This window comes from Streptopelia decaocto, assembly GCF_964273445.1.
Source record: "Streptopelia decaocto genome assembly, chromosome: 2".
NCBI lineage: Eukaryota > Metazoa > Chordata > Aves > Columbiformes > Columbidae > Streptopelia > Streptopelia decaocto.
This window is the reverse complement of record NC_138655.1, coordinates 99,009,864-99,035,958: the sequence shown is the minus strand read 5'-3', so window position 1 is coordinate 99,035,958 and position 26,095 is coordinate 99,009,864. Positions and strand designations below refer to the sequence as shown.

General features: G+C 39.6%; 2 protein-coding genes across 10 annotated transcripts in view; one reads left to right on the top strand and one right to left on the bottom strand.

Moving 5' to 3' along the window:
• ATP9B (ATPase phospholipid transporting 9B (putative)) overlaps positions 1–16,423 on the top strand; it is a 165,330-nt gene extending 148,907 nt beyond the window's left edge. For 7 of the 9 annotated variants that reach the window (XM_082044701.1, XM_082044699.1, XM_082044703.1 and 4 more), the window contains 10 exons: positions 1,286–1,375; positions 1,840–1,984; positions 2,312–2,376; positions 2,829–2,984; positions 3,142–3,206; positions 6,560–6,668; positions 9,460–9,517; positions 10,203–10,406; positions 12,707–12,739; positions 13,569–16,423. In XM_082044701.1, coding sequence (XP_081900827.1) covers positions 1,286–1,375; positions 1,840–1,984; positions 2,312–2,376; positions 2,829–2,984; positions 3,142–3,206; positions 6,560–6,668; positions 9,460–9,517; positions 10,203–10,406; positions 12,707–12,739; positions 13,569–13,705 — 1,062 coding nt within the window. In that variant the 3' untranslated portion in view covers positions 13,706–16,423. The remainder of the gene's footprint in view (positions 1–1,285; positions 1,376–1,839; positions 1,985–2,311; positions 2,377–2,828; positions 2,985–3,141; positions 3,207–6,559; positions 6,669–9,459; positions 9,518–10,202; positions 10,407–12,706; positions 12,740–13,568) is intronic. The other 2 variants (XM_082044702.1, XM_082044700.1) reach the window with 1 other exon arrangement.
• SLC66A2 (solute carrier family 66 member 2) overlaps positions 1–26,095 on the bottom strand; it is a 559,480-nt gene that overhangs the window by 38,695 nt on the left and 494,690 nt on the right. The window lies entirely within an intron of this gene.

Genomic DNA, 26,095 nt, shown 5'->3' with positions numbered 1-26,095 from the left:
GCATTTTGATTTTAATGCTCTTCCTTTTTATTCTTAGAATCAGCTTCTTCATGTTGTATAGAAATGAACTGATACATTTGTCTAGAGGTACTTAAAAATAAAAAAATAGCTCTGTTAAGTGAAAGGTAGAACAGAGAGGCAATTACCACTCCTCAGTGTGCACCAAGTGCTGACATCTCCTAATCGCTTTAATGCAAACAGATTATAATAGGCCAATGCAATCTGGTGTTCCTAACAGTTGGCAGACAAGGAACTTTTTCTTTACATGTTTAATTGTGAAAAAAGAGGAGAAAAAGTTCTGAATTAGGGCGTGTGCATGGGTTTTTCTATTTGCAGGTGCTTTTTGATGTAACTCAGTTATGTGTAGTAGTAGAGCCCTTCTGGAGAGAGAAACATCTTTGGACTGCATCTGATTCTGGGTAGTGGTGGGCCAAAGACAAAACTTCAGGTTCATTGTAAAAAGACTCATATATTTTAAAAGGTATTTAATCAAAGTACTGACAGAGCCAAATTAGACATGTAATCAGAGTTTGTGTTTTATTCTGTTCTTGGAACTTTGTGTTGCATGACAGCTTAAAAATATATTGAACTTTTGTTGAAAAAAGCAAACAAACAAAACACAAACAAAACTGCCAGTCTCTTCAAAATCTGATTATAATGAAAATTTTCCGTGTTCTGTGTTCTAGGTCAAAAGCTTCCAAAATCCATTAGGTAACCTTTGACCATTTTTTGCATTTCACAGCAGGACCTTTCTGAAACAATAATGATGTAAATTAAAAAAATCTGTTATGTTGGTTTGTATTATGCCACTTGATCCTGCTTGCACATTCATGGAAGATCCAAAAGGATTAGTAGTAGTGAGCATTTTTATGTGCCTTTTGACATCTGTGTCTGCTTAAAAGGATTGGGGTTTGCTTGGGGTTTTGTCTCTCTTTCCACGCCCCCCCCCTATACCCCCAGCCCTGCCAAGATAGACTCAGGTCAGCTTGAACTTAAGTTATTTCAGTGTCATTAATTCATTAATTTTTTAGCCCTGGTCTACTTGGTTGAAGAACCAGTTAAGCTAACTAGATAAATTTTTCTTGTTTGAGGATTACTTTTTCACTCCATAAGATTTGAGGCTTGTGGTCACATCCCATGGATATTGGGTTTGCACTGGGGTGGAACACTTGTTGAAAAACCAAGGCCTTCTGAGTATGAGTTCTCAAAAGCTGATTTATTGAGGCAGCTGGTTTTATTGAGAGTATAACAATCTTTTAAGTGAATGGGTTTTTTTGAATTGAAGGTTACCACTCGAGGAGAGGCTCACTTAGAACTAAATGCCTTTAGGAGGAAGCATGACTGTGCCTTGGTGATATCTGGCGACTCACTTGAGGTAAGAACTTGGTTTCTGTCAAATTACACTTATCTATATGCTTATGTTCAAAAAGTGAAGTATCAGTTTCTTCATGCTCTTAAAGATTTGTCCAGTGTTTGCCCATACTTTACGTTGTGCTTAGAGATACTTCTGTTTTTCACGGAGTGCTAATTAGAGGATATGCGTTCTAGATGGGCAAATATTATTGGTTCTCTGGTCTCCTATATGGTAACAGAATGGGATTTGTAAGTAGTGTGCTTTAGTTTTGCTCTCTTAGCCCCAAAACATGTTGGCTCTCTAAATGAAAGAGAATGTCAGTTTAAAATAATAAAGCCACAGTTAGGAGAATGTGGCTTTTTTTCTCCCAGATGGATGTTGTGCAAGCAAAACTTCATAAAAGAATTATTTATACTGTGTTTTTATGTTAGACTGCATGTGGTAATATTTAATAGTAAGTAAATGCAAGTGTATTTTTTCCTTAGGTTTGTCTGAAGTATTATGAGCATGAATTTGTAGAGTTGGCTTGTCAGTGTCCTGCTGTAGTGTGCTGCCGATGTTCTCCCACCCAAAAAGCTCATATTGTGAAACTGTTACAGCACCACACTGGAAAACGCACATGTGCAATAGGTAACTGTTGGTATGATCTTCCTTTGCAGTAGCAAAAATTTGTAATAAGCAGTAGATGGCACCATTGAGAAATAGCTGAAACAAAACCAAGGAGAGTTCTTTAGCAACAGCCAGGTGTTATGTAGCTGTAGCAGAAAATGCCATTCCATGAGAAAGGTGTGGTTAGCTTCTTTATTCTGGAGGAAAAAGTCTTGATTGCTGAAGTAATTAATCATAATCCCTAGAATAGTTGTAAGAATTTAAAGGTATGTAAGAGATTTCTGAAATACTGTAAGGCCAGGAAAGTGAAACCTCTGAAGAACTGAATATTACAATGACATTTTCCAGGTGATGGAGGAAATGATGTCAGCATGATTCAAGCAGCAGACTGTGGAATTGGAATTGAAGGCAAGGTAATATTAACAGTTTCATTGTCAAATACGTGGCACATAGTAGTATACTAACATGGGATTAGAAGCTCTATTCTTAAACAGTAGTGAATTGATCATTTCTAATTAGAGTATGCTGTAAGATAATTAAAATACTTCATCTTCAAACTAATGTTTTCTTTTCATGTCCTCTGCTTTATGTTTCTAAATCCAAAAAGCAAGAAAAGCAGAAAACACTACCGTTATTTCTATGTAGAACTTACCTGAAAGAAGCTGGATAGGTGATTAAACGTATTTGTTACAGCCACTGTGTCTTAGGATGTGCACAAGAAATTGTCTTGTGTGTCTTGTTGCAGGTTTGATTTCTGAAGCAGGAGCAAACTTGACTTAGCATTAATTGTCACTTAGAATTTTGAAATTTGAAACACATCTTTTACACTCATTTCCATAGTTGAAATATTTTTGGTTTGTTCTAGGAGGGAAAACAAGCTTCCCTAGCAGCTGACTTTTCTATCACACAGTTTAAACACATAGGTAGGCTGCTGATGGTACACGGTCGAAACAGTTACAAAAGATCAGCAGCACTTGGTCAATTTGTCATGCACCGAGGCCTTATTATTTCAACTATGCAGGTATTTAAAACTTTGTTTTCTGAGTAGTTAAAACCACTATGTCTGTCTTTGAAATGTCACAAAATCTTAATCAACCAGTATTGTTATTTTTGTCTTTATTGTAATATGTTGTATATAGAATTATATTAAAAATATGTATAATTATCTGCTTTTGTAGGCTGTATTTTCATCAGTCTTCTATTTTGCATCTGTTCCCTTGTACCAAGGATTCCTAATGGTAGGGTAAGTCAAAATCAAAAGTTATGATCTCTGGTAATCAATATATTAAACTAACTTTTTAAATAATATCATGCAGTTGACATCTGCCACATTTTTCACACATTTATCATTGGTATGCTACCAAAACCTGGCATGAGTCTACAAAGAAAAGTCAAACTAGGTTGAATATGCACTATGTGAGGGGGGAAGCCTCATTATCAGTTCTCTAAAGAAAGGGATCTGCAGAGCCTTAGAAGGTACCATAAAACTTTTTTCACATATGGGGTGAAAACAGTAGAAGTCTCCCAAATCAGTGTCAGCTGTTCCACAGATTGTCAAACAAGCCTCAGTGAGAATCACGGATACTTCTGTTCAAAGTGGAGCTGAAGCTACTGACTGTGACATTGTCTCAGGCTGCACTACCCAAGTCCACTGCATGGGTTTCCCTTCAGGTGAATGGATGCAGGATTAGGAGCACCCTGGTCTTGTTGCAGAAGCTGCTTTGGTAATATGGTTCCCCAAGTCATACAGCTGAGAGACGTGCATATATTCATGTGTGTCCCTGTTCTCTGCCCCTTCTGGCCTAAGAGCTTCTTTTTATACTCCTTGTAAACAATAACAGCTTAGATGAAGAGTAACTTAAATCAGTCAAATCAAGGTCTGATTACACCAGACCCTGCAGAGGCAGACAGTAGACCTCTCCAAAATGTTTGTAAATTGTTGTGTACATTTGAAAGTATATATCTGGCATGTGCATATACACAGCTGTTAAGCCTCTTGTTCATCCACCTACCTATACCATGATGTTTCAAATATAGTGCTTGTTTTTTTCTCTAGTTTTCATGCCATCATCTATGGATGACTTGAAATGTCGGGTCCTTGAACTGGTTGTCCAAAGTGCAAGTGCTGAGGGAGTGTGGTAATAGGTGATAAGCTTTGGTGATATATATAGAAGAAAAAATATTGGTTTTGAATGTATAAAAGCTCTGTAACTTCTCAAAACTGGCAGCTCTCAGAAGCAGAAGAGCAGGTTGCAGTTGTAGAGCTGTACTGGTAAGCTGCCTCAGGACTGTGTAGAAGAACCAGTTTAATTCCACTTACATAAAAAGAATAATTGAACTCAACAGATCAGTTTAAAATCATTGTGGCAGGAACATAATAGCAAGCAGAATTGCAACCCTGGACTTCAGCAGGGCAAACTTCGGCCTTTTCAAACAATTGCTAGGGAAAATCCCTTGGGCAAGGCTGCTTGAAGGTAAAGGGGTCTGAGATAGTTGGTTCGTGTTCAGGGACTGCTTCTACCAGGCTCAAGATCAGAGCATCCCGACACATAGGAAGTCAAGGAAGGGAGCCAGGAGACCTGTGTGGTTAAACAGGGAACTGCTAGGTAAGCTCAAGTGGAAGAGGAGAGTTTGCAGATCATGGAAGGAGGGGCTCACCACTTGGCAAGAATGTAAGGCTGTTGTCAGAGGGTGTAGGGAGGCAACTAGGAAAGCTAAAGCCTCCTTAGAATTTAACCTAGTGAGAGGGGTCAAGGACAACACAAAGAGCTTTTTCAAATACGTGGCAGATAAAACTAACACCAGAGGCAATGCAGGCCCACTGACGAACGAGGTGGGTGCCCTGGTGACAGAAGATACAGGGAAAGCAGAGTTACTGAATGTCTTGTTTGTCTCTGTCTACACTGCCGGAGGCTGTTCTGATGAGCCCTGTACCCCTGAGGCCCCAGAGGAAGACAGGACAATGGAGGAGTTTGCCTCGATTGATGAGGACTGGGTTAGGGAGCAATTAAGCAATCTGGACGTCCATAAATCCATGGGTCCAGATGGGATGCACCCACGGGTGCTGAAGGAGCTGGCTGAGGTCATTGCTAGACCAATCTCCATCATCTTTGCCAAGTCTTGGGAAATGGGAGAGGTGCCTGAGGACTGAAGGAAAACAAATGTCACTCCAGTCTTCAAAAAGGGCAAGAAGGAGGACCCAGGTAATTATAGACCGGTCAGCCTCACCTCCATCCCCGGGAAGGTGATGGAACAACTTACCCTTGGTGCCATCTCAAGGCATATCAAGGAGAAGAGGGTCATTAGGGGCAGTCAACATGGCCTCACCAAGGGGAAGTCATGCTTGACCAACCTCATAGCCTTTTATGAAGACATAACGAGGTGGATAGATGATGGCAGAGCGGTGGATGTGGTCTGTCTTGACTTCAGTAAAGCATTTGACACAGTCTCCCACAGCATCCTCACAGCTAAAATGAAGAAGTGTGGTTTGGATGATCGGGTAGTGAGGTGGACTGCGAACTGGCTGAAGAAGCCGGAGAGTTGTGGTCAATGGGGCAGAGTCCGGTTGGAGGCCTGTATCTAGTGGAGTCCCTCAAGGGTCAGTACTGGGACCAGTACTATTCAATATATTCATCAGCGACTTGGATGAGGGAATAGAGTGTCCTATCAGCAAGTTTGCTGATGACACCAAGCTGGGAGGAGTGGCTGACACGCCAGAAGGCTGTGCTGCCATCCAGTGAGACCTGGACAGGCTGGAGAGTTGGGTGGGGAAAAATTTAATGACATATAACAAAGGCAAGTGTAGAGTCTTGCATCTGGGCAGGAACAATCCCAGGTTCCAGTATAGGCTGGGGAATGACCTATTAGAGAGCAGTGCAGGGGAAAGGGGCTTGGGCATCCTGGTGGACAGCAGGATGACCATGAGCCAGCACTGTGCCCTTGTGGCCAAGAAGGCCAATGGCATCCTGGGGTGTATTAGAAAGGGGGTGGTTAGTAGGTCGAGAGGGGTTCTCCTCCCCCTCTACTCTGCCCTGGTGAGACCACATCTGGAATATTGTGTCCAGTTCTGGGCCCCTCAGTTCAAGAAGGACAGGGAACTGCTGGAGAGAGTCCAGCACAGGGCAAGGAAGGTGATTAAGGGAGTGTAGCATCTCGCTTATGAGGAAAGGCTGAGGGAGCTGGGTCTCTTTAGCTTGGAAAATGAGAGACTGAGTGGTGACCTCATTAACAAATATATAAAGGGTGAGTGTCACAAGGATAGAGCCAGGCTCTTCTCGGTGACAACCAATGATAGGACAAGGGGTAATGGGTTCAAACTGGAACACAAGAGGTTCCACTTAAATTTGAGAAGAAACTTCTTCTCAGTGAGGGTTACAGAGCACTGGAACAGGCTGCCCAGGGAGGTTGTGGAGTCTCCTTCTCTGGAGACATTCAAGACCTGCCTGGACACATTCCTGTGTAACCTCAGCCAGGTGTTCCTGCTCTGGCAGGGGGATTGGACTAGATGATCTTTCGAGGTCCCTTCCAATCCCTTGCATTCTGTGATTCTGTGATATCATACAAAAATGTCAATTTATGTGCTTTCCTTTCACCTAGATATGCAACCATATATACTATGTTTCCAGTCTTCTCTCTAGTATTGGATCAGGATGTGAAGCCAGAAATGGCACTGCTATACCCAGAACTTTATAAGGATCTCACAAAGGTATGAATGTCTTCAATGCTCAGATATGAAGAAATGCTGAAATCTCTGGTGTGCAAAACTGGGAATTCTTACAGTCACTTTCTTAATGTATTCCATGCAAGACGGATGCACAACTAAAGTAATGTAGAATTTTGTACTATGAAAATAATACATGGTACCAAATGTTCCACTTGATTTTATTAATACATTTGTTAAATTACCAGTTATTGGACTGAAATAATTCAAACATTAAGGTATGTTGATGTAAAAGTTGCTTTCAGTGTGGCCCCAGAATCTCTAATCTGTAGTTATTTATGCTTACTGTTTCATAGCTTCTTTTTTTCTTTTTAACTGGCAGATTAATTTATAGTTTTTGTTTGCCTTATATTTTCTTTCCTTGAACCCCCAGGAATTGTTACTGACTTCTTCAAAAGCTGGCTTTCTTTAAATAACAGATATTGATAACTGAAATATTGTAACTGACTCAGCTGTAGACACAACTTTCTGTGTGTTTGCACATACATGCAAGCAAAAAAAGTGTATCATTTCTTTACCCACAAAAGTGAAACAAATCTCAAGACTCATAAGTTTCCCTAAGTTTTTAAAAAATCCTTCTGCTCCATCTTAAGCTGTCAGCTAGAAAAGTTATGATCCAAGGCAGAAGCAGGTAGTCTTTTTAGGGATAGTAGATTTGTTCAAGATGTGTCTAAAAATTTAAAAGTAGACTGTAGACAAAAAAGGTCCAAACTTTGTCTTTTCAGTTGTGTTAAATTAGCTAATAGTTATGTTAGTCTAGGAGAATTTTTTTTCATCTCTTGGAGATCTTGGTTCTTTCTTTCTCTTCAGAATCTTAGAAGTTTCTCTGTGAGATTTCAGCCTATGATTAATCTCCAGAAAGCATGGCCTCACACCTGCTACAAGCAGTTGTAAGCTTGCCTGTGGAAAACTGTTGATGGAACTTAGAAGCATCTTATTTCCAGAGAGAGAAGTTAACCTGCGCTCTGAAACTGCCCAGGATGGGTAGATGAATACAGGCTAAATTTTTGCTTAGGCTTAAATGACAGTTCTTGGAGATGCTGAATAAAAGCTTGCCCAGTTTTTATTGCACCTCTATGAATAGTAAATAAGTAGAACCCAAATAATTCTCTTCAGAATACAAAAAATAATGTGGAGAAACTGGAGAGTACAGTTCAGTGCATTGTGTGGTGCAGAAGATAATCAGGGAGTTATTATGGATGAGTAGTACAAAAAGTTATTTATGTGCTTTACACAGACCACATTTGACTTCACTATTAGAAACTAATCTTATTGTGAGTGTTTATTACAACAATTTATGATCATGCTGCCTTATTCATGGCACTATGAAGCCTACATATTTCTGCACATAATTTTTCAAATTATGGACTCTAAATACAAATCTCTACCAATGCTATTCAGCTAGTGTTATTCAAACGTGTTGACATGGACTATAATTCCTAGGAGTTGGTTTCTTTTCTGGGATATGCTAGTGATGAAAATGCTTTTTAGATTTTAAAAATAATAAGATAGTTCGGCAGAAGTCATTGGCAGACTCCTGCTCCAGTGCAAGGAGAGGAAAAAATTAGCAAGGTTCAGAGAGACAGGTGTGGCCACATACCCTGAAGGACACACTGATCCAGTATTACTGTTTCTGTAGCTCCTCTGGAATTACAGCTAAAATATATATATATTTATAAGATTTGGATTGCGCAGCATACCCTAGAGCAGCAGGAGTGACTTGCCCCTTCTAGTTCCATAAAGATGAACCAAAACTCAAGCTCATTCTTATTTCACAAATCTCACTAATTGGGAGCTATGGTTTAAGGTAGAAGCAGTGTCCAGTACTCAAAGGAAAATGGGCAGGCACTCAAAGGAGAAAAAATATATAACTTTGTGCTTGTATGATATGTTCAGTGTGTCACCAACATTCTAGACTATATGCAGAATTATGAAAATGTCTTTAGCACCTTGCCATGAACTCTGTCTGCCCAATAATATGTTTTAGCCTCCACTGAACTAATAGAGTTAACTCATCACTTTCTGTAACAGTGAAGCACGTTTCTTTGTAAAGTGCTGATTCTTCCCTATTCTCGAGTGGTCACCTCCTTCGTGCCAAAATAACTGCTTTGTTTGCCATTTTATCTTTTTTAAGTGTGCATCAGCTCTGCAGTTCTGACATATTTCATTAGTACCCTCACAGAATGGAAGAGTCATATGCATATGTACAGCATTTATTCTTTGATTTATGCGTATGTTTCAATCTATAACATTCACAATCACAAGAAGATTTAAAATGTATTTGGTAATAGTTGTTTGCTGAAAACTTACAGGAGTCATATATTTATTCGATGAATGCAAATAGTTTATCCAACATTTAGAAGTGACTAGTAACTACAGTTTTGCTCAATGTTTAGATCAGTAGGTACAAAATACTATTTTTCTTGAAGGCTACGTTTTTGCAAAACAGACATAAAAATATTTTAAATTAAAAACAAACTAATTTTACTTTAATTATCCCTCTGAAAACCAGACGGAGCATTGCAAGCTAAAGTATCATTGCTGTTAAACGCCTTAACTGTCCTACCTCCAAACTTAAGAGTTTGTGCAATTTCTATACAAGTTTGCAATGAAGACTCATAAAAACAAGTGGAACCTTTTTAGCCTGCATCAATTCAAAGGCTGCTTATTTTACTTGTAAAATGCCTCTCTAGTGGTTAGCTATGAAAAATATATGAACTGAAGAGATATTTTTTTTTAAGTTGTGTGTAATTGTCCTCTCACTTGTTTCTCTTAGGGAAGATCTTTGTCATTTAAGACCTTCCTCATCTGGGTTTTAATCAGTATTTACCAAGGTAGGAGAAAGTCCTGATTTTCTGAACTGAGAATTTTTTGTCTGTTATTAGCAATATTGTTTTTCAGCTGCAGGTTGAATTCCCAAAGCTTAACATTTCTTCAGCAGTTTTACATATTGCTTTCCGTTTATCTCGTAAATCGATATTCCTGTAGTGCACCAGGCCTATTCAAAACATGGCATGGATTGGTATTTGTATTGATGCATGTCACCTAAAAAAAGACATGTTTTTAATTAAATGCTAATCCAGAAAAATGTTAATGAGTGCTTATCACATTGCGTATATTTACACAGTAGTTTTCTTTCATGAAATGACAGAAGCACTGTTGAAGTAATCTGAATTATGTAATCAGTTAAAAGTAATTACACTTTCAACAATATCTCATTTATTTGTAGCACTTGACAAAATGAGGTTAATTAACACTTCATCAGATATATTGCACTAAAAGATGTTTAATTTTCTAATAGTTTTATTTCTTGACAGCTTTACTTTGGTTGTTTAATTTCACATGCACGAAGTACAGTAAATATCACTTCTTTTAGAATGATCAGTGTTGTTACCTTACAAAAATAACACTGAGCAGGTTTTCATAGTGAGCAACCAAATGTTCAGTGTGCAGTTGTAAAAACTGGTACAGAGAAATTTCATTCCTTGGTGTGGTGTTAACTTTGTGTACCTTTCCTAGGTGGTATTCTGATGTATGGAGCCCTGCTGCTTTTTGAATCTGAATTTGTACATGTCGTTGCCATTTCTTTCACTGCCCTCATCTTGACTGAGCTCTTGATGGTTGCATTGACCATACGAACATGGCACTGGTTAATGGTGGTGGCTGAATTCCTCAGTCTTGGCTGCTATGTGGCCTCTCTTGCATTTCTAAATGAATACTTTGGTGAGTAATAGTAAAAGTATTTTAGCAAAGAACTGTGCACTTTTTTTTTTTTTTTTTGGTTAAGAATATGTGATGTTATGCTTTGTGAAATACAGCTTTCTCCATAAGAAATGACTGAGTTGAAATCAGGTTTAATTAATGTTGGGTTTAAATATTTTCTTATCCTTTTTCATAGAATTTGAACAACCTTTATTCCTGTTAGTATGATTTAACTAGCTGATAAATTTTACTCAAACTGCGCATGCTTTTCCCATCCTTGATCTAATATTGACAGTTCGAACTGCGTACCTTAAATTGACTTTGAGTTTTGCACTATTGAAATAGATATGATTTCTAAAAATCAGGATCGTTCACTGAGCTGGTGAATGATTAATTATGCCGGGCCAAATGCACCTCATTAGATCTAAGCCATGAGCTTGAAAGATCTGAAGTATTGCTAGAGGGTGAGGCAGAAGGCTATTAGTATAGATACTTTACGTAAGAATCATTGTTTCATAGTTACATTAAGCTTTGCTTTGCTTTAAATTGCAGTATGCCACACTGTTTCTTAAGGTTCTAATTGTTGACAACATGAAAGAACAGGTTTTAATTGCAGATCTTAACAGTCAAGGATCTGAACATCAAAATAATACATGTTTCCTTTAATATCAAATTATACTTCAGTAAAAACTTCTATCGCAGTCTCTCTGTTTTCCAGGAGCTGATGAGTAAGGAGTTGCCCTTCAATTGTCACTTGTCATAGCAGAATTAAATGTTATAAGGTAGTTTCTAGGAGTCTCATAGCTCTGCTTTCACTCTCTCATGTCCCAAGTGTTCACTAAATCAGTAAATGTTTCACTGCGTGTCCAAGGTGTTCTGTTACTTCCCAAATTTCTCAGGAGCCAAACTTTAATGAAGAAACAACACTGCTGGGCTTGGTACTTGTACATTATTTCAGGTTTGCTAGAATACTTTTTTCTTTTCTCTGACACTGATGCACAGACTCTTTGATAGAGATTATTGGATTAATTCCTCAATCTCCACAGCTAGCTTACACGTGGAAGGAACAAGCAAGAACAGATACAGGTATTGGGTCTTCTGTCCAAACTCCCAGGGACTTCATAAAGCAGAACTTGCTGTTTCACCTTTGCAAGTCTTTAGTATTGCTGACAGCCAGTCCTTCCATCCTCTGTAGGTGCTGCTCAGTGAGAAGCACCTTTAGGTGGTGTTCACAGATGTGTAAAAACTGCAGGGAACTTGTTTCCTGCAAACCTTTCTGTGAAGGCGAGTGCTTTACTATCCTCTTTTATTTGCTTCACATCTGAGTACATCAATGGTTGCACAGTTTCCTGTAGCCTGTGAACTTCCGTATTTTTCATCTTTAAGAGTACTGAAAAGGCTGACATTTCATGAGCTTCCGTAAAGATGTATTTTATTCATTAGTTAATCTGAAAAAATGCATTTCAGTTAGTCTCACTTCTGCTGAAAGCTTTACTCCTGTTTAGTCTCTCACACTGTAACTGGGGGGAAGGACCCTTTTTTTTGTGCGTGTCATGTAGTATAAACCTAAGTGATGGTTTACAGTTCAAGGTATAAATCAACTGCCATGTATCAGGGAAAACAATCCAGTCCAGTAGTGCTTGACTTCATCTGCAAATAAACTGTTTCTTTCAATGATGTTACTTACAAGCATCATCTCTTCCTAAAGAAATTATATCACAAGTATGACATGGCACTCAAATTAGAAAGACAAAAATATTTGATACTGCTCTACAGCTCTGACTCATGGAAGTAAATAAATTCTTAGGTTTCTGAGCTAATTGCACACAATGACCTTATTAGGCATGGCTCTACAATATGTTACATAGGCTTTTAGTATGTTTAAGCAGGCTTAGCCTAAAACCATATAGTGAGTTTATACGTTGAAATCTAATATGCAAAGTATTTTAATGAGTAAAGTTGGAGCAGTAAAGCATTTCTTTACTTCATTTTCTGAATTGAGTTTTCATTCACATTAAAACAGTTCTGATCAAGTTGTTTATACAGTAAATTATACTTTATAAGAAAACTGCCTACCTACTTACAACCTTCAAACATGACCAAATATAAAATATCTGTATTTTAAAATTGGTTTGGTTAAATTGATGTTTAAAATGTTCTCATTGTTATGTGAAAGGCAATAATATTCCAGTTAGTGCTACTAACATCTTTTCATTGCTTTTTGTGTAGCTAACCTGTTTGTTGGGGTGTTTTTTTCACGTAACTTTCGTATTGTCTGTAGATCTATCCTTTCATTTTCATTCTCCCTCTTTGTGAAACAGGTATAGGCAGAGTGTCTTTTGGAGCTTTCTTAGGTAGGTAAAGTTTAACTTTTCTTGAAGTTTTGAATTAAGTCTTTAAAAAATAATTAAAGAACAGGAAAATATGTAATATACACATCTGTAAATAATGGGGGAAAAGGCAAGAAAAAACAATTATTCAGGTTATCTGTGTTCTGGGATCTTTCCATGATAATTAAGTATGACCTGACCATCGCAAATATGGTCTAAAAATTTCAGCAGCAAGTGTAGTGTCACCATTGTTAATGTTTGTCACAAAAAATGGCTTTTCAGTGCACCTTGAGGCAATATCGCTACATTGTTTTCCTTTTAAATTTTTGGGCTTTAATTTAATCTCTAATGTTTTAAGAATCATTCAGTCTAGTAGTTGTGACTGCTTCAGAAAAAAATAATCTGAATAATAATCAGGATAAGCTGAAGATCCAAAATGGTAGCAGGATTTCTGGTTGGGAACTTGTATTATAGTGAGTAAAAATGGTTCTTACTAGTAGAAGAATAAGCTGGCTTAACCTTTTTAGTATAAGGAAGTCTTGCTTTTAAACTAAGATTCTGTTTCCCCTAAAATTACTTCGTGCTGTAAAACAGTGTAAGGACCATAAAGGAACTCTGAGTTCCTGTCTAGATAATATAGTTGGCAAAACCAAAATGTTGAGATTAACTTTCTGTTGTTTTGTTGCCTTTTTTTTTTTTTTTTTTTTTTTTTTTTTTTTTTTTTTAATTTTGCAAGGTCTGGAACAATATAAGAAGCTAACAATTAAGAGAGTTTTATTGACTTTACAGTATGGAAATTCTAGTTTCTATGTTACCGGCTGCCATTACTTATTTTCCCGTTTTGTTTCCCCAGATGTTGCCTTTATCACAACTGTGACCTTCCTGTGGAAAGTGTCAGCAATCACTGTTGTAAGCTGTCTTCCACTTTACATTCTCAAGTACTTGAAGCGCAAATTTTCTCCTCCAAGTTATTCCAAGCTTACCTCGTAAAAGTAATTATATACCTGTGGTTTTTCACTCATACCACTCTGCAAATTGCACATACACTGTGCTTTGGTGTTTATGTTGGACTGTAGAAATTAAAAAAAAAAAAAAGTGATAGAGTGAGTAGAGCACAAAAAGAGTAAACATCTGACAGGTACAAAAACACAAGTACACTAACACAAGACTATCAGAGAGAATAAATTTTCTTCATGTTGATTTTTTTTTTACTTTCAGTTGCTATGATTATAAAATAAAACTGAATTACCTTTGATTTGACAATGTTTCTGAATGGTTTCATTGCTACTGTAAAGGATTTTTTGCTACTGTAAAGGATTTTTTCCTATTGTACTAATCTGCAAGTTGATTGAAACTTTTGTTATTTATTATAATACATTGCTTCCCTTCTTTAATTATTACATAACTGTCTAATTCAAGTCCATTCCTTTAATGTTTATATATGGAAAAGTTCACTCCTCCATACTTACTGTAACAAACCTGATGCCTGTAAATGCCCGTGTCTGTATTAGCAGCTGTTATTCCTCATCAGACATTGAGTAATATGCACTATTTGAATTATGTACAGATATCTGCATAGCACAGTATTACTTTAGGAGCTGCTGTCCTATTCTGTACTCTCCATTTCTGGCATCAGTAAATTACAGATCTGTGATGTTGACAGCAGTTCTTTAAATGCACATTACAGTCAGGTTGCACAAAAGCTGTTTAAAAATTAAATTATGAATTCTGTACATAATTCCACTGCACTTATTGATCTGTACAGATATCAAAGACATGGCTGCTCAGTAAATGTTTTAAAATTCGTATTCATTTTGTATTGTAAAACTGCGAATAATGTCAAAGTACATTTCTATATATGAGAAGTCCAGTAAACCTTGTATTAGCTGATATGTTTAAATTGCCTTGTAATCTGTTTACTTAGGTTACTCAGGTAAAAGAAAATAAGATGATCACATGAACATTACGGTAGGAAAATCTATCATCTTCCAAGTTGTAAATGTTATGTTTTTATAACTTAGTTTTGGTGCAGACTTGTTTAAAAAAAAAAAAAAAATCAGAACATTTTTCCTTGTTGTAAACTGTCAGAGTTGAGTATTTTGGCTGAGTTGTGACACCTTACAGTGGTTGAAGAGTTATTCCAGAAACTCGTGTACTCTGGTACAATCTGAAGGGTCCAAATCTTGCATACTGTACTGGAAAGTAGGATATATGATTTTAGTTTTCCGTTATGTTATAACTTTGCTTTCTCAAGAAGTACGTATAACAAATTTGGCATAATCTCTTAATCAGTGGAAAGGAACAGCATAATCATCCATGCTTTATTAAATATTTGTGTGTTTTTAAAAAACACTTAATATGGATGTCATTTTCATGTTTGACTGTATGCCTTTACAACATAATTCCTTGTTTAGTCTCTTATAACTTCGTCCTTATGCCATTATTATATTGGGTGAGTAATATCTAAGTGATAAATATAACTACTTCCTGGGAGAGCAGAGGAAACTGCTGCAGAGCTATTTGGACTCCATTCCATTAATTTTTGTTTCGAAACTTTTTCTTACTAGCTATTTATCTGCTTTTTTTAAAATTTTTTCATTCCTCATTATAAAAGCAATAAAGCCTAATTTCTACCAAATATTATTAATGGTATATATATTAAATAAACGACTGAAGTAGAGTTTCTTTAAATTATGCAACATTGCAGACTAGTTTGCTCTGTCCCTCTGCAAACTCTCTTCCATGAAACCCCCACAAGATGTCACTGTTCTTGCATACTAGCAGAAGCCTTTCTTCACTTTCTGTGGTTTTGGCAAGACACTCTTGGTTTATATTTTTAGTTTAGTCCTGTGATATTTTTGTTGCTGATTTGCTTTAATTTTATTTTTTTCTTCCATAAGTGGCAATTACTTTGGATCGGTTAGGAGAAGTCACAAGTGTGCAGTTGTTCTGAAATGATGTTTTCTTCAGACCTTTTTGTCTTATACATTGTGAGCTTGCAACCATATGCATAAAATTCAGCAGATAAGCAACAGCTTAGCGTTGATCATTCTTCATCTATACATCACATCATTGACATTAGGCAGAAAATTAATTAAAAAAAATGAGAAATTAAACTAGCAGTATGAAAGTGATAGTGTTACCATAACACAGCTGTATGAGATATCATAGTATCCATGTGTACAGAATTTATAGTGTACATATATGAATCCTCAGCATTAAAACAGTGAGGTTAGTGTGACAGCAAATGTATAGATCTATGCACAGATATAAGCCTTTCAAAAGTGGAGTTGATTCTCTAGAGTGCCTGCTTTCTTGGAGTATTTTCAATATACAGCAAAGATCTGGTTTCAGCTAATACTTTATTTTGAAGACTGTGGAAGTCTGATGCAGGTGACTTACCTTGCTTTTTAGGTTTGGTCACTGCAAAGTCACATACGCTGGGAAAGTCTGTTTTCTGTTCTTTCCTGTCACTCAGCCACAGCCCCGTAAAGAGGTAGCACTACTATATCACTATGGTTTACAGATAACAATATAAGTGCAGAATTTAAGTGTTGTAATTTGACTTATTTCAGTAGAAAGCTTTAATGTATGGTGGATTTCAGTACAAAGTAAGCTAAGTACCATCACAATCCCTGGCTCTTAAAACAGATTAGAATGGTAACATGTCTGGTGTGAAGGTGAATAAATTATTTTGTAAGAATCTCATTCTGTTGTCATTTCACATCAGTGTATGTCAGGAGTAAGTCTGGAGCACCGTATCACCTTACATAAACACAGATTTAGGCCTTGGATCTGCAAGTTACACCCAGAAGGCCCTTACTTTTATCCAGTATTAAATAAATGTTTACTTTTGTGAGCTGCTATGTCAGAGATGTAGTTCTGAAATGATAATCATGTCTCTTTGAAAGCATATTTGGAAAACAATTTCAGAATTGGGATATGACAGAGAGGCAAGATGTGAACAGAAGGCATATATTTACCGAAGTATTATCCATAACAGTATTGACCTATTTGGACCATGTTTAATAATCATGTGAGCTAAACATCTGCTAGATTTCATATGTAGTTTGATGGGAGAACACAAGGAAAAAGAGAGATCCTGCAAAAAAAGAGTACTGGTAATTACTATATTGGTTTCTTCGATGCTACTCTAAACTTTTGTGTTCATGTAACTGCTGGAAAATATTTTACTACACAAGGTATTAGTTAAAATGAAAGCCAAAATTAAATCCTTGCATAGTTAACATTTAATCTATAGCACTTTTCCATGAATGCAAGTGTTTAGAACAGCGCTTCTATGTTCAAACTGAGCTTGCTGAAACATACCATCAGAATTCAGCTGTTTGATGTCTCCTGTTTTTTTCCTAGAAGTTCTGAGTGGTTATCCAAAGACATGCCATTGTTTTTGTACATACGTAGGAAGTGCGTGTTATCTTGATGAGCAGCATCCACTTGAGCCAAACTGTATGATAAATGTCCTCCTACCCTGTGTCCACAAGAGGGTGCAAGCATGAATATTTTTCAGTCTCCTTTTAAAACATGTCTGCAAGAGGGAGCTCTGCAGTTGGGAACCTTTTTGGAGTGGACATCAGTACTGCAGGTAGTTAAGCAAAAATATTAATATTCGCATATGTAGTTAAACGGCTGTGAGTCACAGGGATCAACTTCTGTAAACAAAGAGGAGATGATTTCCCTACATATTGCTCTTACTTAGGCCAATCTGATCATGTTAGAGAGTAAACCTAAGTCGTATAGTTTCCATACTCCTCTACAAACTTATTGCTGTCTCAAGGCATTCAGATTATTTGAAGAACTGACTTCAGATCTTCTGCATTCCTGGGATCATCCTGCATCCCTACACTGATGTGCACCTCTGCCTTGCTCATATAGCCTACACCAGAGGGTTCCTTCATCACTGAAGGCTGAGGCTGTTCATGCTTGATCCATCTTTGTTTGCATATTCACCATGGGAATGATGGTGAGTCAGGCTTGGGGGAGGGCTTATGGTATAAATGACAGTATAGACTTCCTTAGAGGCTTTGGAGATGTGCTGTTAACAAAGATACTCCAATATGACCTCTTTTCCCGCTTCTGCAGAGCTTTGTATTCCTGGGTTTTACATTAGCAAGGTAACTTGAAAGAGACTTGCACCTTTTTCACACTCGCATCCCTTCACGTGTCCAGAGGTATTAATGTGGCTCCAACAGCCCCGACAGGGCAAAGGAATTTAGTGCAGAGTATGTGGACAGACAGTACTCCTTAAAAAGTGACAGCCGCAGGAGGAGAGGTGGCTGTTCTGCTTTCGCTGCTCTTGCAGAAGCTGTTCTTGTACGTTCTGCTTACTCTGACATCCATTTGAATTTTAGCTTTCGTGGAGTTTCTCCTTATTTTGCTGGCTAGAAAGGAAATAATTGGGCCAGCAGTCTCTTATAACATTTCATTTAATAACCTTTCTGTATCTGGTCTGTTATTATTATAATTCAATTGAAACTTGAAGGCAGTCAAAAAAGCCTTTCAATATGGTAGCCCCCTGTAGGGAGGAAAATCAGTATGAGTCAACAAAGACAACATGGATCAAACATTATGTGTAAACAAACAGGAGTCACAATATCTTTAACACTGCATTAGAAAGCATAGGAATTCTTTTGTAAACAAAACACACTTAAAGCAAGATACTTCCCAGTAAGTATTAACTACCCAACAGATGCCCTCAGCAGGGTTCACAGCTGTTATTGTGAGTGGGAATTCACTCAGCCAGTTGCTAACAAAATCCTCAAATGGGGAATTGCACTATTCACAACTTCATCGACCAAAAAAATAGTTTTGATCTAAGTGTTTTACAGCAGAGGCAGTGAAAACTGGGTGCCTTGAACAGAATAATGAGTGCTTCACCGTTGAGTTGACGAATTCTACTTTGTTCTCCCATTCCTGACCAGGTTTTAGCAAAACTGCAGCTGAGATTTCTCCTTGTTGTAGTCTCCTCCTGTCCTCCAGCATGCCTTCAACTTGAGATCATAATCAGCAATGGTAAACTTCCAAATTGCTCTAGAAATTAAAAGTGGGTTTGAGGAATACTTGGCCTTTTTTGTATTACTGGATTATAAGAAAGATCATCATCTGGTGTGCATGATAAGTATCTACGGCCCTGCCTTTATTCTTCTAGCAGTAAACTATGTTTATTTCTTCTTCTCTTGACAATAAAAAGAGCATTGGTTATAATATTCATGTAGCTTTAAGCAAGCAGTACACAAAGTAGACCATTGTAATTTCTTATTTGTAGAACTGCTTCCCATTGTTTCCCTATAATGTACACATCTATTTTTTTCCATGGGTCCTCTGTGTTTTGCTCTGAGTTCTAAGCATGAATTTGATTTTGCAAAGTAAACACACGTTGTGTGGAAGCAAATTATAGGTAACTACTTCAAAAGTCTGTTGAAAATGAATTCCTGGGCATTTGGGCTGTAAGGCTGGGGGATGTTAATAGTTGAGGAGACCTGTAAGGGGTAAGTTCGTGTACATATGTTTTGTATTTATTGAAATCATCTATTGCCTATTTGAAGGAGAGATCTGGGAGTCAAGATGCTTCCTTAAGGAAAACCTCTATGCCGTATGTGCTCAGCAGAGGAAGCTGAGCTGTTGTCTCCCCTGTGTATAATTGCTGGTTGCTGCCTCTCTATGCAAGAACACAGCTCTGTATGCACTTCTCCCACAGCTGCTGGTCCCCAGAGGACCTTCTCCCTTTATCAGAATACTGACTCTTCCATGACAGTCCTTTGAATACAAGTCTGTTGCTTATCTTGATCCCAACTGAACTGAGTTTATCCTAGTTGTAGGAGGTAATTTTCTGAATGTCATAAGCATGATAGATGACACAGATGTGGTCTAGTTCATATGTATCTCTATTCATATGCAACTAGAGCAATTGTAGGCAATCAGTAATTTAAAAAAAAAAAACAAACACCACCAGCCATCCAAACATGTACAATTCTATCAAATTCTAGAAAGGAGCTGAAGGGAAACAAGAGTTAATGGCTTTGAGACTTTTCCCCTGTGGCTATAGCGGTTTTGCCTTGCTGACAGATTTTTGGCATAAGCTACTTCATGTGAGAAAATAGTAAAATTTTTAAATTATTAAAAAAGTCATCTGATTTTAAAAATATCCTAGCTGGAGGCCTTCACACATTACCTTACTACCTGTGTGTGGCTACTTATAGTTCTGCTAGGTCCTTTTCCATTATTTTTGGTATTAGAGTTGAGGAAGGGTTGAGAGTTGGAAGTCACATGTGAGGACATCTGTGTATTTATTAGGAATTGGATGTTATAGTGAAGGATGCCAAAATATAAGAAATAATTATCTTGAAGTGTTTTAAGCTTATTTAGATTGTATGAACTTAGGGGAGGGGGGAAGAAGGAAGAAGTCTGCTGCTTACAGTATCTTAGGTTTGTGATGTCCTTAATTTGTGCAGACTTAAAAGCAAACAACCCCACATGGCAATCTTATTAAAAAAAAAAAAAAAATCAATAACATTTCAGAAAATAAGCTTTTGAAGACGATCTACACCTGAAAGCCTGGGACTACTGAGGGAAATCACGTTTTTAACACCTATCTCAGGAACACAAAGCTGCAAGAAGCAATTTCAGACAGTCAAAAGGCCGTGCATTTCTGCCTGGCTCTGCTGTCACGTCTGGCCCTGCTTGTGTTAGAAGAGATTTTTCCTGACCAGCAATGACCAGGGTGGGCTCTGCCAGTAACATCAAGCAGGATCCCTGCACATTTGGCTGTTTTTGCACTGCACGTGTGGTGTGGCGCTATCCTGAGAACAGCAACCATATGGAGGTGCCTCTGTGCCCTGGTCCAGCTGTGTCCACTTAAATGTCGACAGACACAGGTGTACATGGTACCCAGCCAGAGCAGCTCTGCAGCTGTTGAAGCAGCCAGCTGCTGTGTAAACCGGTTTGTAGTGCTGGAAGGGAAGCAGGGCAGGGAAAAATAAGCTCTCGATAACCTGAAGCAGATTTCTTTTGGGGGGAGTGGGAAGAAAACCAAGCTGCTAGTCACATAACCATGCTACTAGCTTACCATCTGTCCAAAAGCAATTACTTGGAAATGGCAGGTAAGGTGGGAGAAGAAGGTTATAGCTCAGCTGTAAGGCAGAGCTGGCCAGAGTCACTGATCTAGTGCTCAGCAGCACAAGAGTCTCTCTTCTTGACACGCAGGTAACTCACTCTGCCGATTCAGACGTGCCAGTACGGTGAGTGATGGAGTTTGCTGCTGAATAATCAAGGAAAGCTTCTTAAAGCAAAGCCTGCCCTAGAGGCAGCTGCCTTGGGGCACAGGAGTGGAGGTGTCAAAACTGCAGAGCTTCACATGTTCTGTTCAGCCACAGAAAATGCCTCTGGAGTCAGAAGGCTGGGAGAGAAAATGAAAGCACATGGGGAAACTTAATTTTGCCTGAGACCCAACAGAAACATCCTCTCTACCCTCACCCTGCCACCCCATACTGCATTGCCCAGTGTGGTGGAACATCTGGGCTGTGCCATGCTGTGGGGTCAGTGCAGCTCTCAGTGGCTTCCACTTGTGGTTCGCCAGCGTGGCAGGAGAGGGCATACTGTTAGAAGGTGTTGAACTCCCGTTATTTTTGTTTTACCCTGTACCCAGTTCCTTTGCTGCCTGCCATGGTTAGCAGAAGCCAGTGACTCCCAGTCCATCATGGCAAAACCAGAAGGCTGCTTGCAGGTGTCTTGAAGGAGCTCTAAGCCCAGTCTGTGCAGCTTGTCTGTCTGGTCCTGTTCTACCCAACACTTGGCATGAAGGTGTATCCTGTAAGCACAACATGCTGCTTGGACACAGGTTGAAGCCAAATCTTGCACTTTTAGCAAGCCACTTGGAGCCATCCTGGGGACATCAGGAGGTCTCCCTCATAAGTTGGTTTTCCTGCAAGCCATCTTGTAGGTCATTTCATTGCCTTAGCCATTCTTCAGCACCTTCCTACCATTCTGGCTTGTGTTCTCCTCCTCTGAGTAATGTGAGTGTCTAGGGCCTCTTTGAAATTTCAGCCTGCTGATCTTGTAGCTGTTGACTCATGAATAGTCACATCTGTGTGTGGGTCAGGTTTGGTGACTATAATCAAGAATTTATTTGTGTTGTATGTATTTTTAAAGATGGGACACAAATTCCATGAGAGAGAGACTCATCTGGTGATCATGTGAAGAGGGTGACCAAGCAGCTGCTCGTGGCTGAGCTTCTTTTGGGCAAGCTGAATTCAGCACAGGTGCTGCCAGTTCAGCTAAGGGAGAAATTTTGGAAGGGAGACACCAAATAAAGAGCCATCTAGCAACTAAAGGAAAACATGAAAACAAAGGCCTCTCCAGAGGCTTTCTTGTTACCTGCCAGTCCTGTTTGAGTCCCAGACATCTCCTGGCTCTTCTGCTTTGCTGGTTTGAATAAATGGGAGCTGCTTGCAAGTCTGCAATACAGCAGAGTTAATCAGCTTCATATTATGTAGATTTCAATGAGAATATCAAAACTCAAGGCAGGAGTTAAGAACTTAAGAGATGTGAGGTGGATGAAGGAGGAAGACTGATAATTGCCATGTTTTCATCCACACAACGATTTCTAGTTCCAGTTGGAGGGGGGTTCCACCAGAAGGGACTGGTGATTTTAGATGCTGCTATTTTTAAGATGTTTACTTTGTGAGCAGGAGCTTGGTTTCCAAAAAATGCTAAGTACACACTGTTGAAGCCTTTAGTCTCTTGACATATCTGAAGCTGCTCAACCAAAATGATCAGTCAGAAGGGAGCAAAAAGAAGAGTATGGGAGCAACAAATAGGTAATCATTGTTGATATCATGTTACAGGCCCTGAGTGGGATACTGAAGAAGAGAATCCAGGTTATTCAGAGAGAAAAGAGCCCCTTTAGCTGTTAATTAAGAGATGACAAGGGAGTAGGTTTTGCTGTCACTGAGAATGGATGGAAATGAAGAAAAATGACAAGAATAGTGAGATGGGGGCAGAGCCAGTGTGGCTCCTAGGACCTCATGTACGTGGAGGCTTGATGGTGTCATTTCCACAAAGTATGAAGGAAGGACTTCACTTTTAACCTGAGACTTGATCATCCTACTTTTGCTTGAGTGGCACTTCACCTTAGGGTTCACTTCACATGTGTTTTATTATTTTTCATGAAAATTGTCCTGGTTTCGTTAAAATGCAGTGTGATTGTTGCCTGTATTCAGGAGCGGTCACTATAGAAGTCAGTTGATTAACTTCAGTGTAATTCCATACCTGTCACTGTTTTCTCCTTATCCTCCTGATGAGTGCAGTCTTACAGAAATATGCGCATTTCTGACTATAGAAAATATATCTATCGGGGCTCCTGCCCTGCTCAAAGCTCGGGCTTCACACTCTGTCTTGGTACTGTTTTGGACAGGTCCCACCTCCTGCTCTGCTCCCTTACATTGTCCCAAGAGTTCCCCTGCCAGAGCCAGGCTTTTTTTCCTTTGCCCGTCTTCCAGCCCATGAACTGCTGGAACACTGCTTGTTAATCCCGTTGATAGAATGCACAGCTGTGCTGTCAGAGGCGATTAGCATGGCACTTAATTGATAGAACTGAAGTTTCTTGGCACAGCATTGTGATCGAAGTAGCTGTAACCTCGTGTCAAAGGTGGAGAGAGAGAAGGAGCAGGACTGCACCACTCCCCGTGCCAGCACGGTTTCAAACGCCACCTGCCCTTTTAACTCGGCAAGAAGCAGCACCTGCATCCTTTCCCTTCTAATCCAGCACCCGCACATCCCAAACAGTAGTCTTGGGTTCTGTTTGAATGACTGATGCGTTTAAGTAGGTCCGAGTCAACAACAATAAATATGGGGGGAGGGGAGGGGTGCTTGCCTTCCTGTGTGATTTCTGAGGGAATGAACAGCAGGAAGTGTCCTGTGAAAGCTGGTATTTTTCTACAAACCAGAAGAGGGCGGTGGAAGCTAACAAAAAAAAAGTAGAATCCTGCCTTCACTGTCCTAAAAACCGTAAAGCCCATGTTCTTTCAAGGTACACAGTGCCCGTTTTCTAAAATCGTGTTTCAGTAGTATGGGAAAGAAAAGTTTCTTTAATGACTTAGTCTTAATTCTTCCAGACAAGACAGAAATCACTGTTATGGAAAGGATCTATTGTGCATTGTCCAGTACAGTGTGAGGTACTTTGCTCCCCCAATGCATGTGAAGGTCAGGTTTGTGACCACTTGAGGAACCTGAGCATACATGAGTCTATGGGACCTGATGTCCCAGAGTCTTGAGGGAACCGGCTGACGTAGTTGCCAAGCCACTCTACATGATATTTGAGAAGTCATAACAGTCAGGTTAAGTCCCTCGTGGCTGGAAAAAGGGAAACATCACACACATTTTTAAAAAGCGTAGAAAGGAGGACCCTGGGAACTACTGACCTGTCAGGTGCATCTCTGTGCCTGGCAAGATCATGGAACAGATCCTGCTAGAAGCTGTGCTAAGGCACATGGAAGACAAGGAGGTGATTCAAGACAGCCAGCACAGCTTCACCAAGAGCAAGTCCTGCCTGACCAAGCTAGTAGCCTTCTACAATGCAGTAACTACATCAGCGGAAAAGAGAAGCGGTATGGATGTCATCTATCTGGACTTCTGTAAAGCCTTTGACACGGTCCCCCACAACATCCTCCTCTCTAAATCTGAGAGATATGGATTTGATGGGTGGACTTTTCAGTGCATGAGGAGCTGGCTAATGATCACATCCAGAGGGTAGTGATCAATGGCTCAATGTCTGAATGGACACTGGTAACAAGTGGTGTCCCTCAGGGGTCTGTACTGGGACCAGTGCTGTTTAATATCTTCATCAATGACAGTGGGATCGAGTGCACTCTCAGCAAGTTTACAGATGACACCAAGCTGAGTGATGCAGTCGAAACACCTAAGGGACATGATGCCACCCAGAGGGACCTGGACAAGCTCAAGATGTGGGCCCAGGTGAACCTCATGAAGTTCGACAAGACCAAGTGCAAGGTCCTGCACCTGTGTCAGGGCAACCCCTGGTACCAATACAGGCTGGGTGATGAAGGAATTGGGAGCAGCCCTGCAGAGGAGCACTGGGGGTACCAGTGGATGAAAGATGGACATGAGCCAGCAATATGTGCTTGCAGCCCAGAAGTCCAGTCCTGTCTTGGGCTGCATTAAAAGGAGTGTGGCCAGCAGGTTAAGAGAGGTGATTCTGCCTCTCTGCTCTGATGAGACTCCCAGCAGGAGTTTTGCATCCAGCTTGGGTGTCCTCAGTACAGGAAAGACATGGACCTGTTGGAGAGGGTCCAGAGGAGGCCACCTAAATGATCAGAGATCTGGAACACCTCTGCTGTGAGGACAGGCTGGAAGAGTTGGCGTTGTTCAGCCTGGAGAAGAGAAGGCTCCAGGGAGACCTAATTGAAGCTTTTCAGTACTTCCAAGGGGCCTATAAGAAAGATGGGGACAGACAGTTTAGCAGGGTCTGTTGCAATAGGACAAGGGGTAATGATTTTAAACTAAAGGACGGGAGATTCAAGCTAGACATGAGGAAGGAATTTTTTACAATGGGTGTGGTGAAGTACTGGAACAGGTTGCCCAGAGAGGTGGCAAATGCCCCATCCATGGAGACATTCAAGACCAGGCTGGACAGGGCTCTGACCAATGTGATCTAGGCCGCAATAAGGTCTCCCCAGAGCTCATTGCAGGGGGTTTGGACCAGGTGAACTCTAAAGGTCCTTTCTAACCCAAACTATTATTTGATTCTATGATTGTCAAACCCTATCATCCCAACATCTGCCACTGGGGATGCAGCCTGACAGGCTAATTTATCAGCACAGGTGGTGAAAGGTGGAGGGGTTTCTGTCATCAGTCCAGTTAGCCTGACTTCAAACGAAAGTGCTGGGCTTTTAGAGCCTTCACCGTCTGAAGCAAGTTTGTGGTTTCTATCAGATTTTTAATTGGGTGAAGGAAGGAGAAAAAGCTCCTTAGAGAAAAATACCCCAAGTAGTGTTTATTGTGATAACCTTTGGATGGCATTTCAGTAGCCACGGAGACAGCTATGTCAGGACACACTTCATATCAAGGCCCACATTAACCACTTTTTACCAGATTTCCTGGCCAGTAGTGGCTGCTATCAGAAGCAAGATGTTCCCGTGCTCCTAGCAGGGCAAGACATTTTATCTCAGCAAGACATTTCCCTCCTTGTCAGTTCCAAATCATCAAAGTCCATGGGACTGCTGTGCCAGAACCCAGCATTGTGGTTGGGTCCATGAACCAGTGTCCTGGCAGCCCTGCCTACTCCTGCCTCACTCCAGAGCATCACACCAATGTTCCTGAAATACCCTCATTACTGAACTGGGAGTT